Source organism: Erinaceus europaeus, unplaced genomic scaffold, assembly GCF_950295315.1.
Source record: "Erinaceus europaeus unplaced genomic scaffold, mEriEur2.1 scaffold_775, whole genome shotgun sequence".
NCBI lineage: Eukaryota > Metazoa > Chordata > Mammalia > Eulipotyphla > Erinaceidae > Erinaceus > Erinaceus europaeus.
Window position 1 is genome coordinate 13,880 of NW_026647214.1, and position 16,572 is coordinate 30,451.

The window sequence follows — 16,572 nt, forward strand, 5'->3', positions numbered from 1 at the left end:
GAAGCTCTTATTGTTTCATTTATATATATATATATATATTTTTGGTTCCTAAGTCAGTGACTCAATTTAGGCAAAATACTCTCTTTCTTAAGGGTCAAACAATCGATATAGATAGGGAGGTAGAATTTGTTAAGATGAGACAGTTCCATTTTGATCAGTATGATAAAAATAAAAGGACTAGAACCCCATATTTTCCTGGGGGAAAAAAACAGGAGGCCACTTATACGGAAACAGAGGAACGTATTAACACTTCCTTTCTTTTCCGTTAAATTCCTGTCGTGTCCACACTCTGTCCAGCGCTCTGAGCTCCATGCCAACCACTCTGTAAATCATTTCAAGATCTAATAATTCAGTGGAAAGCAAACCATTTCAGTTTCAGGAGAAAACAGCCTGACAGAGGGTGCAAACTGCCACACAGGTCCAGATGTACTTCAGCTGTTGCTTTCACTGGAAAAGTCGTCACATAAATTATTTTCATCACACTCTGAAACAAGGGTATGTTGAAGTTAACAAAAAGTAATGAACACATCACAGGACTGGCAAAACTAGTCTTTATTGTTAAGTTTTCCTTTTTGAGAGAGAAGCATACTTCTTTTTTTTTTTTTAACAGCACCTGTAAACAAGTCAGTGAAGTGTACTGTGTTGAGTGTCCGCACATACGGACTATTGTTTTTGGAATGTTAGAATATCACAACACCAACTGTATTACATAAATAGTTACTGAAAGCAGATCAGGCTAAAGCTGGGGCAAATTTTTATGGCTAGAAATATTCATAGCAGCAAAACTTATTAAAGATAATTTTATTCAATGAAGTCATTGCCTGTGGTCATCTGATTGCTCCAGCAAAATAAAACTGAACACTTTTCAATTATGATTTGATTGTCTTGCTGTGTTTATATATTTCAAGTTTAGATGCAAGCGTCAAATATCTACCAACAAATGTAGAACACTTAGGGATTTTGTTTTTCCCTGTGATCACAATAAGAAGCATAAGAAGATACTCTTGTTACAGCTGGCCCATCTTTGCGTCCCATCTTTAGACTTATATAGTATAAAGAGGTAACAGTTTTGTAGCTGAGATTGTAGTTTAGTGGTCAGATAGTTAACAGGTCTATGGACAAATGGTAAGCACACTACGTCTGATGTTGAAATAAAAATGAGGAAAATAATGTCATGTATTTCCACAACAGCAAACTTGAACAGTAAGTTTACTAGTGAGTGAGTTGGCAATGTCATTCCTTGCTCTTCACCTCTGATCTGGGCACAATGATGATTCAGGGGGTGTAAACAGAATTTTTGCCCTAAGGCTAACATTATTGCACACTATTTTGCGATGTAAATTTATAATTCTGTAATTAACTCAAAATGTCCAGTATCAAGGGGAAAACTGGCAAACTGCTAGATTCATGATTTTTCCTCTTTGAATTTTTTTGGTTTATTTTTTCTTATTTGACTAATAGCAGAAAAAGGGACAACACTTGAAAAAAAAGTTTCTAGTCTAACTGGAGTTTTAAGGCAGCAATTTTATTATCTTAGTATTCGTGATAAGGAGAGAAAAAAAAAACAAAACCTTTAAAACAGTCTGCAGGGAACTTCCTAAACCTGTTATGAAAATGAGGGTTATTTTTTAAAAATTTTATTATCTTTATTTATATGATAGAGACAGTAAGAAATCAAGAGAGAAGGGGTGATCGAGAGGGAGAGAGAAACCTGCAGCCCTGCTTCACCACTCACAAAGCTTTCCTCCTGTAGGTGGGGACCGGGGGCTCGAACCTGGGTCCTTGTGCACTGTAACATGTGCACTCAACCAGGTGCGCCACCACCTAGCCAGGAAGGGTTATTTTTATAGATTTTTGAGTTAAAAACTATAAGATAATTTCCAGAACACACTGGGGGGGGGGGGAGGATAAAAGATAAAACTCCCTTAAAGCAATTGGATCAATTTATTTAGTTAGAAAGGAATCATCCATCTGACATTATAAAACACTAGTTAAGGAAGAAAAAGGCTTTCTTCAGTAGTGACCTCATCTTTAGAAGTCCACGGACTTCAACAAGTTAAAATGAGTGATGTATGTGTTCAATGCATGACCGTATTTCCCCAAAAAATAACAATGTAAAGTGTGAATTTAACATTTTATAATTAAGTACTAAAATTTCAATTATTTTACATTTTAATTTATTTGAGACATGACAAATTAATGAAGCAGATTTCAGTATTAAAGTTTAAAACTTAAAGGAAAAAAACTTGTTTTGGTGGCTACAAACAAAAGGTAGACAAGCTATTTGCTCTAAGAAAGCTTAAATCCTAATTTATTGTTTCAAATTAAAGAAATGAACCTTTTCCCTTTTCATGTGGGGCTTAGTATAGACTCATGTTTTAGGACATGCGATTTTTACATAAAATATTTTTACAGGATTTAGCTATTCCTAATGGACTGGAGAAACATTCACCTGTTTGGTGATGCATCCTGAATATGGTCTCTTTATTTGGTTTGAAAAAAACTTTTGTTTTTCTTCTTCACGATATGCCAGTTTTAAACTTGGTGACTAGATCTAGGAGAGCTAAGAGATCATCACCAGTTTGGTGCTAGATAAATGACACACTGTGAGACCTGAGTTCATGACGTCATCTTGTTGAAGTATGAATCCTAATAGTTCTGCTTTCCTAATATTACCCAGAAAAACAAAAATCAGAGGGAGGATCATGAAGGATTACACCACAGAATCATGAGATACATAATAGCGTCTACAAGATAGGCGGGACAGTATGAAATAAGGCCTGTGTTTGCCTACTTAATGTGCTGCAGTTTCTAGGCACAAGTTGAGTTAAACTAGCATGTCAGTTCCGAAAGCCTGATGAATTCAAAATAGAGCTCCTATTTCCTGAGTTAGCAACCCAAGACACTGTAACTAAATTCCTTTTATAAATTTTATCGTGCAAGCAATATGAAATACTCTAAGAGAGATCATTCTGATCATCTCATCAGTCATTACTATATGCATGGGTGAATGATCTAACTTACAGCTTGGAAACTCCTATTTCATCACCCAAAGAAGACGCAGCACTGCAAACAGGCACCCACCCTGGCAGTGTGCTCCTCTGTAAGAAGCAGAAAAGAGAAAATATATTTATATATGTACACAGGCTTATCCCTTCTGTATCGTGGGGAAAGTAATGACTATAGTTATCATAAGGCTATTCTGTCCCTCTTGAATAGTATATTTTACAGACCATCTGTAAAGATATCACCATATTTATAGCAGAGATCTCCTTAAAAATAATACTACAAGTTTCAATAAAAAACTATTGTGAATTTTTCCTTTTTATACAGATTCAGTAGTATCTTCCAGCAAACTGAAAAAACTGTTTGCAAACCCAGCACATAAGAAATAAGGCCTCTTTTTTTTTCCATATTGGCAAAACAATATATATATATTTATAAAATTTATCACTCCTTCTCTATAGATATCATAGTTTCTATACTCGTATTTCTTTATCATAACATCAGCACTTGTTATTTTTAAGTAATAAGTCAGTTGAAGTTCATAGTGTCGCTTTGGAATCCCTGGAGCATTAAGACAACGGGTCCGTACTGCTTCAAGAAGACAGGACCGCTTTTTTCAGCTTCTCTATTTCCACCTACAAGGCAAAACATATACTGAGTAACAGATAAAAGAGCTTTATATTCTAGCAAAGTTTGTATTTCATTTATTGTCATCAAGACCTGAGCCTACTTTCAAGCTTCCAGAATTAATTTCTAGATCCAAAATAAAACTTCCCTGGTGTGATATAGGAAAATTCAACAGGAAAAAAAAAATCATAATACAAATTTCTAAGTGGTGAATAACAATAAGGAAGAAATAGAATTGTTTCAGTCATAACGATGCTGAGTGCTGCACACATTTCGAAGAACAGTAAGAATACCACTGTGTTGACGAACGAGAGAGTAAAATCAAATCAAAAGTGTGCACATGGCTGTAATTAAACAGAACAGAAATAACCAGTTCCACTCTGTGCTTTTCACCTATTCGCTACGTAGTACTGGCAGATCTCGTCACTTCACTTTGGGTCGATCTCCTCATCCGTGAAGAACGTGTTCTATTTGCTAAAGTCACCTTTAGCAACCCCAAGGGTATACTTATGATTTAATCAATGTGCTGAATAATATTCCTACTTTCAGGGAGAATTTATGCTTCACACAGTAAGGGTTGCCGTTAAAATGCTTCATAGAGGCAGGCAGCCGCGCGGCCGTGCGCCTGTTATGATGCTCAAAGCCCCGAGGTCAAGCCTTCAGTGCTCACCTGTGTGTGTGTGTGTGTGTGTGTGTGTGTGTGTGTGTGTGAGTGTGTGAGTGTGTGTGTGTGTGTGTGAGTGTGTGTGTGTGAGTGTGTGTGTGTGTGTGAGTGTGTGTGTGTGAGTGTGTGTGTGTGTGGGGGGGGTGGAGAAGCAATGCTGCAGGCGTTTGTGTCTGTCTCTCTCCTTCTCTATCTCCCTCTCCCCCTCCCCATTTCTGTCTCTAGCCAATAAATAAATAAAAGAAATATAACCCTTTAAGAGGATTTTATTCGTGGTCCGGGAGGTGGCGCAGTGGCTAAGGCACTAGACTCTCAAGCATGAGGTCCTGAGTTCAGTCCCCGGCAGCACATGTGCCAGAGTGATGCCTGGATCTATCTATCTATCAATCATCTTTCTAATAAATAAAGAAAATCTTTTAAAAGAGTATTTTATTCATCGATACAGATTAACTCAGTTAAGAGTGGAAAGGTACTGACTGCCATGCCCATGTTCCCATGCCAGCATACGGAACAGAACTTGTATTAGTCAAGTCTAAGGCTCTGAAGCCTGTCATCTTCATGCTCTTCCCACTTATATGATCTGAGCATGTCCTCTGGCCGTTCACTTGGGGTTTATTCAGCTTATCCTGCAGCATCATTCCTCCCCAACGATGCACACAGATGGCTCAGCGGGTGGCTGGCCTCTGCTAAACAGCTCTCTGCTGAATGATGAATACTTTGCCACTCGCAAAAAGCATACTTTCGCCATGTGCACACTGATGTTAGCCATTGAAGAATGATTTGTGAATCCCAGGGTCGCTCACAGCTAGCTCACTTTTTAGCTAGTATTAGCAGCACTGGTTCGGGTGATTCTCAGTCTTCAGCCAGATGTGCTGCGAGCACCTGTGGAAGCGCATCTCCGCCATGGCCGCCACACCTGTGGCGAGTACGGGTCAAGCCCACTCCCTCTCAGCACACACAGTACAGCTCACCCGCCCGCCCGCCCGCCCGCCCGCCCGCCTGCCTGCCTGCAGCGGGGCCCTGGAGCGCTAGGATCCTGTCCCTGGGGCTGTCGTCCAGTTCCAGTGACAGCCCTGCCCCGATGCTTCACGGGGCACATCATGGGACAGTAAAGGTAATGCTTGACCCAGACAGCAGCCTGAATAAAAACCAATTCAACAACACCACAGAGCCCCCGGGGAAGGACCTCAAGGCTATGGTCCTGAGAATTAGGAAAGAGGCCTGCAACAAACCCAGAGAAATAACAAAGAAATCTGAGTACGTTTTTCACAGCCATCAGTGGCACGAAGAATGCAGCGACTGAGTTCAAACACAGAAGAGAACGCCAAACAAGAAGACAGAAACCAACAGTCACAATGGAGAGTTAGAAGCTAAGACAGGAAACCAGCCAAGACAAGGGAGGGAAGGAAGGAAAAGGAGACAATACCGAGACAAATGAAGATGAATGAAGGCAATACGGGCCCCTGTGGAGAGGAACAAGATTCTTGTCACGGGGGAAACAAGAAGAGAGAAAGTCCAAGAAGAAAGGAATTGTAGCTGAGACATTTGAATTTCCCCTAAATTAAAGGAGGCTGGAACCCCAGCCCTGCCCTGCCCTGCCCCAGGAGGCATGACTCTAAGAGAAATGAGGCCACACTTATTAACCAAGAACCTGACAGTCAAGCAGTGATCTGTCTATAAAGGAAATCCCGTAAGATCATCGGCTGATGTCTCAACCGAAACACTCAAGGCTGGTACAAAGTGACAGAACAGGGGGCTGAGCAGTAGTACACCTGGTTAAGTGCACACTCTAACCCGCACAAGGACTTGGGTTCGAGTCCCCACTCCTCACTTCTGGGGTGGGGGTGGGGATGTGACACTTCACAAGTGATGCATTAGGGCTGTGGGTGTCTGTCCTCTCTCCCTCCCCTCTCAATTCCTATCTGTCCTATTCAATTCAAACAAAACTAAACAAAAAAAGAAAGGGGGGGGGGACGGCTCTGTGAGCAGGAAATCCATAGTGCTGGCAGTGAGCTCCGATAACCCTGGTGGCAAAGAAAAAAAAAAAAAAGGAAGGGGTGGGGCACTGACAGGATATATCCAAAGTTCTGAATGGATTAAAAACCTCCACCCAAGAGTATCTTAGCCTGCTGCTAAGTGATGGACCACTCAGGTTTGAAGGAAACATGCAGAGCTTTTCAGATAAGCAACAGGCAAGGGAATTCGTTCCCACTATGCCAAGAGACACAAGCGAAAAGCTAGAAGGACCTCACCCTTAGAATGAAAACAAGCAGAGCCCAATAAAGACTCCGAGGCTGCAACAGCAGAGCTAAGGTTACTAGGAGCTGGAGAAGAAAGGGTGGTGCAGTGGGCTTCAGGGGAAGGCTGTCAGTGCTTTGGTGGGAAGAGCTGTGGGGCAAAACACTATGATGTGAGGAACTATACTTTAAACACATTGGCTTGTTACCTAAGGTCATCGAAGAAGAAAAAAAAAAACACCAAGGAAGTCTATTATCAAATTCTAAAAGGAAATAAGTGAACTGTCAATCATGGCAAAGAGTGAAGTCGATGACATTTCAGTGAGAAATCAAACTCAGTGCCTTGGTAAGCCCTCCCACCACCAAGACCGTCTCAAAGCAGCAGTCCTGCCCCCCCCCCCCACACCCCAGGACAAAAAAAGAGGGGGACAGAGAGAGAGAGAAAAGCACTCAAGGGGGGAGAAAAGAGCTCCAGCTCCAGCAGGAACCAGGGAAAGAACAGATGGCGAGTTCTCAGAAGGATGTAAGAACCACAATTGTTTTTCCATGAGATTATGCTTTGTGTGAGTGCACTGAAAGCATTCAAAATATTTGCTGAATGAATGAATGAATGAATGGAATGTAGCAGGGAGTTAAGGAGAGATTAATTAGATGCCTGACGAGCAGCAAGGAGTGTCCAGCTGATGACACGGGATAGCAGGAAGCCATTCATCCAGTTGGGTTGAAAAGCACGTCCAGTTCATGCTGACTGAATCTCAATGCCAAGGAAGCTTAGTTACCTCAAGATGACTTCTCAGTGCCTTCTCTTCCTCCAAATCTTTTCGGAGCTTTTCCAGTTCTTTCCTAAAAATAAAGTAGTGACTACTGTTATGTCTTTTGATATTTGACTGTTAACAAAAGTACTGATGCTCGATGTCCCAGAACATGGAAAAAAATTAAAAGAAATAGTTCTTATATTGACAAAAAAAAAAAGAAAAAAAAAAAAAACCACACAATTTCCGATTCTCTAGTTTAGGGGTGAATATGAGATTTAAAAACTTGGGAAAAATCATGGCAAATCTGAGGTAGATTTTAATTTTAGTGAGTACAGAGGATTCACATTAAAATTAAGAAAAAAATATAACTGCTCTTTAGAAGCCATTTTCCATATGCAGCTAGTAAGCACTTCCTAGACTAGACATGCTACAGCCAGAGAACCTGGGTAAAATGTGGCACCATGCAGAATGGCCTGAGCTCTTTACATTCCCACACTAAACCAAAAACCAAAAAGCTTCAGCCAACATTCTCGTAACTCGCGCGCGCGCGCACACACACACACACACACACACACACACACACACACACACACACATTTCCTTCACATCCCTCCACAAATATGGGAACAACAGTCTATAGTGTCTTCTTACCAAGTACTTTCAATTATTTCCATATTGCAAAAACTTGATATTTATGCTAATTGTACACATTTAAATATCCAGGTGTTGTGCTAGGTTAGTAGACTTTTTAGAGGATTGGAGAGAAGTGAAGAACAGAGATGTTAATATCACCAATTAAGTTAGCATATCGGATTCTATTCTTACTGGCAATAAATCAGCCAGATCTGCACATTTTCAGACTTCTGGCATATACTAGAAACATACTCTTTAGCAGTCTTACTGAATAGATTGAGGAATTCAAGTAACATCTCTCCCCCCAAAAAAAGAAGACGCGGGGAGGTAGCCTGGAGACGGTGCGGTTTTCCTGCTTACCCATGATCCTGTCTTAGCCCTTCCACAATGCACAGCAACTCGAGGGTCTGAGCTCTGAGTTCATCCAGGGCGCTCCTTTTCGGGTCGTAGGCTTCAGCTTTACTTTTCACTTCTAATGGGGCTGTGACAGCAGCTGCATTTGGTTTTGAAGCACTTGAAGGCATCGGAAGGTGCGCAGACGGCTGAAAATATACCAAACCCGCTTCTGAACGGTCGTATACGTATTTAGATTTACATTTTATATTGCTTAAAAATCTTAAGATATTTTATAGTAAGGAGATAAAGACATACTTATTTTTAATGATCTACTTATTCATTTTGGAGAGAGACAGAGATAATCTGAGAGGAAAGTGGAAGAGAGAGTGAGAGAGAGAGACAGGCATAGCTAAAGCACTATTTTAGTACTTGTGGCGTTTCCCCTTCTGCAGATGGGGACTGGAGTCTTGAACCCAGGTCTTGGCGCACCTCAATATGCATGCTCTACCAGGTGGACCACCTGCTGGTCCCCTAAAGGAGTAATTGTAGGTAAAGGGTAAATTCAAGCACGCAGCTTGTGGGTGTCAATGGAAAACTAAGTTAACAACTCAAGGAAAGAGAGGTTTTTCCTTTCTTCTGTGTGTGTATTGTCAAGGGGAAAGGAGGGAAGGGAGGAAGCGAGGGAGGAAGGAAAGAAGGAAGGGAGGCAAGAAGGGTGGAAGGAAGGAAGGAGAGAGAGGAAGAAAAGAAAGAAAGAGAAGAGAGAGGAAGAAAGTCTATTAAGGTGTACGAACGGTAGGCCTAGCAAGCCCAGGGCAGCACTATTAAAGCAGTTGTTTCGCTTCCACAAAGGAGCAACACACGAGTCACTTGAGTGGCAGAAGCTTCAGAATTAGTGAGAAGGTACCAGGCGTCTCTTCTTCCACCCCTCCATCTCAAAATAAATCATCTTCTCCCAGTGCGCTTAGCCCGAAGCGCTACCACCTAGCGCCCAAAATAAATCATTTTCAAAGGGATGGGGAGTGGGGGAGGGGCCCTGGAGAAGGAATTTTTCAGGCATGAAGCACCAGTGATAATGCTGGTGATGATTGCAGTGTGTGCAAGTATTATATGAACAGCTTCTATGATACCTTTTAACACATAATAATGTCTTTCCCCATCTGCAGGGAAAAGTGACGAAGCAGGGCTCCAGGTGTCTGTCGGCCTCTCCCTCTCTCCCACTCCCTTTCCTCTTGGTTTCTGACTGTCTCTATCCAATAATAATAAAAAAAATTAAAAAGATTTTATTTTTTTTAAATATAAAAGAATGTATTATGACAATATGGTGATATTTATGGTAATGGTTATAAACTGTGGTTAGTAAAAGGTGGCTATTCTGATATTCCACACAGATATCAGAGAATCCAGTTTAGCACTTCTGAAGAATCTGAACTGTATTAAAGATGGACTCAAATTAATCCCTGCCCTGACAATATTTACTATCACACTAAAGTAGCATCAAGTAAAAATTTCCATCTTTAATCGGAGAGAATCACGTCAAGAGTTTCTCATCAAGTGGAAAAGCAACCAAAGGCCTGACAGCTTTTACGGTGATCTGTGATCTCAAAGTGGCGTGACGAGAGTTTTGAGAAGAATGTTAACAGCACACAGCAGATCAAAGAACCCATATGCACTCAGCCACTCGCTCTGCTGTTTATTTAGTTATTATGGTTTTGTTCTAAGCACCAAGTTAGTTAAGAGGTACAAGTGACAGTTTCTGACCTTACAGACTGGGAACTGCACTGAAAAATGAAATCTGTATGTTATCTGTGCCTGGAGAGAGCGCCTGCTTCCCCACGCTCGTGGCCCAGGTTTAAGCGTGATCACCAGCACACTGAAAAAGCACCAGTGCTGTGGTGTCGTTCCAACTCGCCCGTTGAAAATCAAACTGAATAAAATCCTGTCGTGGGAGAGGAGAGGCAGAGAGAGAGGGAGAGAGAGAAAGAGAGAGAGAGGGAGGGAGAGAGAGAGAGGTAGGTAGGTAAGAGGGCTCACTGAGTAGAGCACACTTCGCCCTGTGTGAAGACCGTTCAAGTCCTTGGGCGTAGCTACGTAAGCATTAGCAGAGAGAAATTTCCCGAGTGGTGGAGCAGAAATACGGTGTTTCTCCTTTGCTCGAAATGAAAGAAAAAGTCTGCTGGAACAGCGGAATTGTGAGGTGGGGGCGTCTCAGTGAAAACACGGTCTCAAAAATATAAATAAAGGAACATTTATATTGCTTATTTTCGACAATGTTTTTCTTGAAAGCACTGTTTAGAAATGCAGCATTCTGGCAGGAGTTATTATGATTCTTAATAAAAGACAGGACAAATCATACAAACGTTAGGCCACAAAACAGCTCACCTTTGGAGAGTAGCAGGAATCTTTTTTCAATTCAGAGGGCTTTAGATTGGCACTATCTTCTTCTTTGGGTAATTTCAGTATTTTCTCTGGGCTCTGAGTTGGCTAAATGTTTAAAAACCAAGAGACAGAAAAGACCAAAGTGGGGGGGGGGGAAGGTAGTAAGTAGTTGGATATTTTTTTCACTGTTCTCAGTACTATTTCGGATAACCTGTTATGTTAACAAAGTTTTAAGTTTCACACTGAATAACCTGTATTTCAGGCAAAAATAAAAAGCCTTTGACTCTTACCAACAAAATTTTCACTACTTAGCTAACTGAAAAGCCATTTTGATTGAATATATAAACATTAGGGGGCAGGAGGCGGCACAAGCCAACTGAGTGCACATGTAGCCACGCATGAGGGCCTGAGCTCAAGTCCCCAGCCCCCGTCTACAGGAAGACCTCCTGAGACGTGAGTGAAACAGGGCTGCAGGCACCTCTCTTCTCCTCACTTGCTACCTCCCCGTTCCTCGTCTCAATTTTCCCCTTTCCTATCCAATCTCATAAAGAATTATTTCGAAAAGGAGTTTACATATAAACACTAGAGTTCTGACACATCCCAGAACAGTTAGAGAAATATAGAAAATGGTTTTTCGGCCCAAATTCAGTTTGTGGAAGCGCGCTATTCTCTCTTTAAAATCCTTGTTACACATTTAGAATCAAGGATCCAGTATTTGAAAGAAAAAGTGGGTGGGGGGAGAGGGGAAGGAAGGAAGGAAAAGAGAGAGGGAGAGAGGGCGGAAGGAGAGAAATAAAACAGCATTTCAAAGACGTGTTCTTACTCCTTCCTAAAGCGGAAGGAACGAACGCACACGCGTGCACGCGCGCCTGGTCACTGTTACTGGACAAGCAGATTACACAAGACAGGTTCCCTGATTCCTTCTGACTATCTTCTGTGGGCATCAGAACAGCTCTTTATTTCTGATTCTGTAAACATCTGTTTGTCACTCGAGTAGGTAGCTATTGTCTTAATTTCTGAGCTGGGTAGAATATAAATCCTCCTTGTCTTCAGAAAGACACTCGACCTGCTACAGTGACAGGAGTAACTCACAGAATGTCCACCGTTGAAGCGGCCAGGCAACCTTCTTCCAGGCATCTTTGGGCGATTTGCAGTGAGATGCAGCAAGTTTTCTGAGGAAGCTATGTCATCAAAATTTACAAGTTCTGGAGAATGAGATTAAAGAAATCCACTAGTAGATAACTGTACATTTTAGAAGATTAACAGTAGTACTTCTAGATTTTTGACAAGTTATAATTTAAAAAAGAAAAAGAAAAAAAAAAAAAAAAGAGTACCACTTGAACTGATAAGTTGACCTGGGCTTGTCATATGCATTTGGAAATCAAAACTCAACTTTAAATACCAACGTCAACTTTACATGGCACATTTAAAAAGCATCAGACTAATTTTACAGTATGAAGATCAAGGACTGATCCTTGGCTTTGGACAGGCTAGAGGTGAGCAGGGTGTGTGTGTGTGTGTGTGTGTGTGTGTGTGTGTCTGTGCGTGTGTGTGTGTTAAAACAAATCTTCATCCCATAATAAAGTACAATATGCAACAACTAGCATAGAAAACTTGTCTTAAACTGTAAGTGGTATTCCAATAGTCAAATAGTAAGAACTCAAATGTACTGAGACTGCTGCTGTAATTCTTGACAGAGTAAATTTATGATCTACTGTAGCAGATAAATGTATGTGTGAAGTACCTGTGACTGAAAGCTGTTCACTGCACGTCTGTATAGATCGCCACAGTCAGAACCAACAAATACTTACAGATCTAAGGCAAATGTGATACCCAAAGGAAAGAATATATAGGTCACTTCTTTGACCTTTAATCCAGTAACTTGGGTTAAAGACAAATCTAAACTATGCAGATCTCTCAATCAGGGAGATCTACTTTCCTTATTTTCAGGTCACCCAGAAAACCTTGCAGTGAGAGCTAAACTTTAATTCTGAACCTGAGGTATCTATTATCTCACACACACACACACCCACCTCAGCGAGAATACATCCACATTAATATAAACCTCCTTTAATCCCTATTCCAAACTCAGACTATCACAGTCAAGCAGCAGATGCTTTGGGCCTCATCTGCCTGGGCCAAAAGACAGCCCATGCCTGAGGTTCCCACTCTGGGTCCACATATGCAAGGCGACATGATGCCTGAGGAAACCCCATGCTGTGTTGTCACTCCCTGTCTCTATCTAAATGAAAAAGAAAAGAAAAAAAAAAATAGTGAAAATACGAGTATGGAAAGGCCAGATCTGGAAAAACTGATGAAACACTAATTTCCCTGGAGGCTTCTGCTTTCTGAAACAAATCGAAAAGTATTTATCAGTACTGTCCAAAAAGTTTACTTATTGATGTTTATGATCAGAGTTATTTAGAAAAAAGAGAGTGCTTTGTAGTGGCCAGGGTTTCCAGACTTCAGGCCCGCTTTTCCGGACAGAAGAAGAGAAAGGGCACTAAGGGAAACGGTACAGTTGACACCGGAAGTGCAACGGGCTTTCGGGCCTGAGGCCCCAGGTTCATGTCCTGTATTGGGCTCACTGCCTGGCAAAGCTGGCTCCTAGAAAAAAAAAAGGATTTAAGGATGGAAGGCAACAAGCCACGGTGCAGAAAGAGGGAGCACTGGCACGTCACATTTTATAACAACTCCAAAGAATTTCCTGACCTCTGTCGATTCTTTTTTCAACTTCCTATTCTGAGCTTACTTTGAGCGTCCTCCCTGAGGTCTAGTCAGTAGGCTAATGAATCGCAGTGGGTAATCTAGTATGTTTCACTCAACTTTTGCCTAGAATCATACCACGATTGTAACTAGAAAACTACAATTAGGAGCATGGTAGCTTTAATGAGGACTTCATTCTGTAATTCTATAATGTGAAAGACCCTGCATTTAAAATTCAAAGATCTCCTGTTATCTATGCTATGTCATAGACACGTGATATTTTTTTAAATGTGAAAAACAAGCTGCAGTTTGAAGAGCTAAAATTTCTTTATCCTGCAAAAAATATCAAAAACAAAACAACAAAACCTCTTAATTCAATCATTTTGGCCGGAATTATTTTCAAATGCATATTTAAGCAACTTGTAGAAAGAAAGGAAAGGAAACATAAAAACACAAGAAAGGGATAAAGATAAATGAAACTGAAAGGCTAAATAAAAAGACAGATTTACAAAAGCATACACCATGCTAGGTTAAAAAAAAAAGCCTTCCATATGTCCAGTTTCTGACTGTAACACCAAGGCCAATAATTGCACTAGTCTAGAACTTTCTCAGGTTCTCCACTGAAAAGTCATTTTAAGTTAGTGGCAGTGCACATTCTGGACCAAGGACGCATTTGACTAATAACAGCGTCACACACACATAGTGGAGATGGGGAGGGCATGACAATTACTGCTGCAGTCACACTGCCACTTACATGCCTACACATTTTTCTAAGAAGACACAGAATTTTAAAGAATTGAAATATCAATTCGGGGGAGGGGATAAACTGACTTATGCTTGCTGACTTAAAAAAAAAAAAAAAAGGTTTTTTTAACTGAAAGAGTATCTTCTTCAAGAAAACATTTCAACATGAATTTCATTTTAAAATGGAAAGCAAAAAGGGGTTAGACCAGACAAACACGCACACGCTCAGTAAAAGCACAAAGGGAAAGAACGCAGTGTGCACCATTTATACACTGAATAGACTTCGATTTCTTTTATAAGTTGTCATCTTACCAAAATGGAGAAAGGTAGGATAATTTCCTGACACGGAAGAAGGGAAACATGGCAAACAGGCTAGGAAACAAAATCTGGAAAGAAAAGTCAAGGATAGGATGTCTAGAAAAAAAGACTAAATCAAAAAAATTATTTTACCGAGTAGGAAAAAGGAACAGCTGTAGAATGCACAAAGCCACTTCAATGTTTAACATATACCTGCTATAGTTTATCCAAACTAACAAAAGATGTTTACTAGATTTCAGACTGAGTCCTTTGTCTTTCAAAAGAAAAGGCTCTACTATTAATTGCAACATTAATGTAAAAAGAAACATTTTTTTTTCTTATTACATAGTAAATAAAACAGTTATGAGATGTTTTAGTGACAGGACTTCCTCAGAAGTCAGAGTAATAACAGAACAGCAACTCATTAACTTAGGCATCACGAAAACTCACTCAGCTTTTAGTCAAGTGTTAGTTTTCAGCATATAAATGAGTGAGAGAAATCGTGTAGATTCTATGACATACTGTAAAATGTGCAGATGTTACTTTAAAATATCATTAAGGCAGAATTCAACACTTGAGGTAGCATGCATAATAGATTAAAAGTCAATAGGTAGCAAGCATAATAATAGATAAAAAGTCCATAATGCTTTAATGGCACCCTCTATAATACTTCTGGCATGAAAAAAATATCAGAAAAATCACTATTTAAGCTCTGCTTTTATTCCCCAGGTGTTTCCTACATTTTGGCGTGGTGTTTTGTTTTGCTTAGTAGAGTGTAGCTTTCTAACTTAATAGCTTGGAACCTTAGAAAAATTCCAGAAAATTTTTTTTTTCCTGAAAAAAAAAAGTTTAAAAAATTAATCAACAGAAAACAGCAGAAAATGAATGTTTTCTCTATTTAACAGTGAAGACATTTGTATGAAGTCATGTCTGAAATTTCCTTCCGAAAACTATCAGAAAGGTAACACCACGCCCAAAAATACTTCATCAGCCCTGCCTGTTTACTTAAAAGCTCTTAACAGTTATGTTACCACTGAATTTTCTAGCTTGTAGAGTTATGTCCTCAAAATAACACTCAACTTAAAAAGAAGAAGAAACCCACCCTACCCCCCTGCCCCAGCACAGCCACAGTCTGGTGTCTGGCGCCTGCGGATATACTGACTCTCTGCAGACACAGGCGTCTTCCCCAAGTCCTCTGGTTTCCTATTACTGCCCAGAGATGCCCGCGCTAGGTGCACTGGGAAGACAGATACTGTGTCGGTCTGGGCGGATAAGCCTGTGGGAGCATCTGTGCTAAAGTGGATTCTGTCTAGGGTAGTTTTTCGGCTTGTGCCCTAAACTGAATAAGCAGTGTACAGATAACAAGTATATAGACTGTGAGTTTTGGATCTTGAAATCTGGTGTATTTTTAGTGATCAGAAATGTGCTGCAGGAAACTCAATCTTGTTTGTATCAACCTGACTATGGTGAGATGGTTCTGTCCACAGACATCTACGTGTGTCGCTACACTTCAAGTCGCAGTTTCCAGGACTCTAATGAGGACAATACGTGAGAAGTCACTGTGTTTTAAAGCTATCTGAAAAAGTTTGCTTCTTGGACATTTCACAGTTGTAGAAATATTTGCCATGCGCACTTGACAATTATGGTAGTGAGATTATCCTAAGCCAATTCCTGAGGGGGTGTTTGAAAATGAGAAACGCTGGGTTTACTTGACAGAGCTGCAATCTGTAACACTAAAGAGTGTGAAGGGACGCAACAAAAACAAACAAACAAACAAACAAACAAACATAAAAAGCAAAGAGCAAGCAGACTGTCGTAAAAAATGTCTGTCTTACAGATAGAAAGTTCCACTACAGATCGGTATGTGCCCGGCTTTCTAGAGTCAGGACTTTAGATGCTCTGTAGGCAACAATGAAAACTACGAAACGGAATAGGGAGGAGAAAGGTGGTAACATTCACTAACAACTTTCATGCCAGATACTTCAGATAGACTAGGGAGTCACATTATTAAGTGAGAAAATGAATATGCTGATTATAAGCTAGCGAGTCAGGTAGAATCCACTTCTAGCAGCAAAGCAAGGCACTTTCTATGCGTAGTGGTAACAGTATTGAGTCTGTAATAACTCGCTCAGCAGACGACTGCTGCTTCTACCAACAATTCCCACATGCTGCTGTCTGGAAAATGTCC

The 16,572-nt window shown here is 40.6% G+C and overlaps 1 protein-coding gene across 1 annotated transcript in view; it reads right to left on the bottom strand.

Moving 5' to 3' along the window:
- Positions 1 to 535: 535 nt before the first annotated feature.
- The window catches only part of CD2AP (CD2 associated protein), a 43,097-nt gene continuing 27,060 nt past the window's right edge, over positions 536 to 16,572 (bottom strand). Inside the window, exons 11-16 of the mRNA XM_060183814.1 lie at positions 14,400 to 14,473; positions 11,730 to 11,842; positions 10,641 to 10,742; positions 8,283 to 8,464; positions 7,314 to 7,377; positions 536 to 3,641 (exon numbers count right to left, since the gene is read on the bottom strand). Coding sequence (XP_060039797.1) covers positions 3,600 to 3,641; positions 7,314 to 7,377; positions 8,283 to 8,464; positions 10,641 to 10,742; positions 11,730 to 11,842; positions 14,400 to 14,473 — 577 coding nt within the window. The 3' untranslated portion in view covers positions 536 to 3,599. The remainder of the gene's footprint in view (positions 3,642 to 7,313; positions 7,378 to 8,282; positions 8,465 to 10,640; positions 10,743 to 11,729; positions 11,843 to 14,399; positions 14,474 to 16,572) is intronic.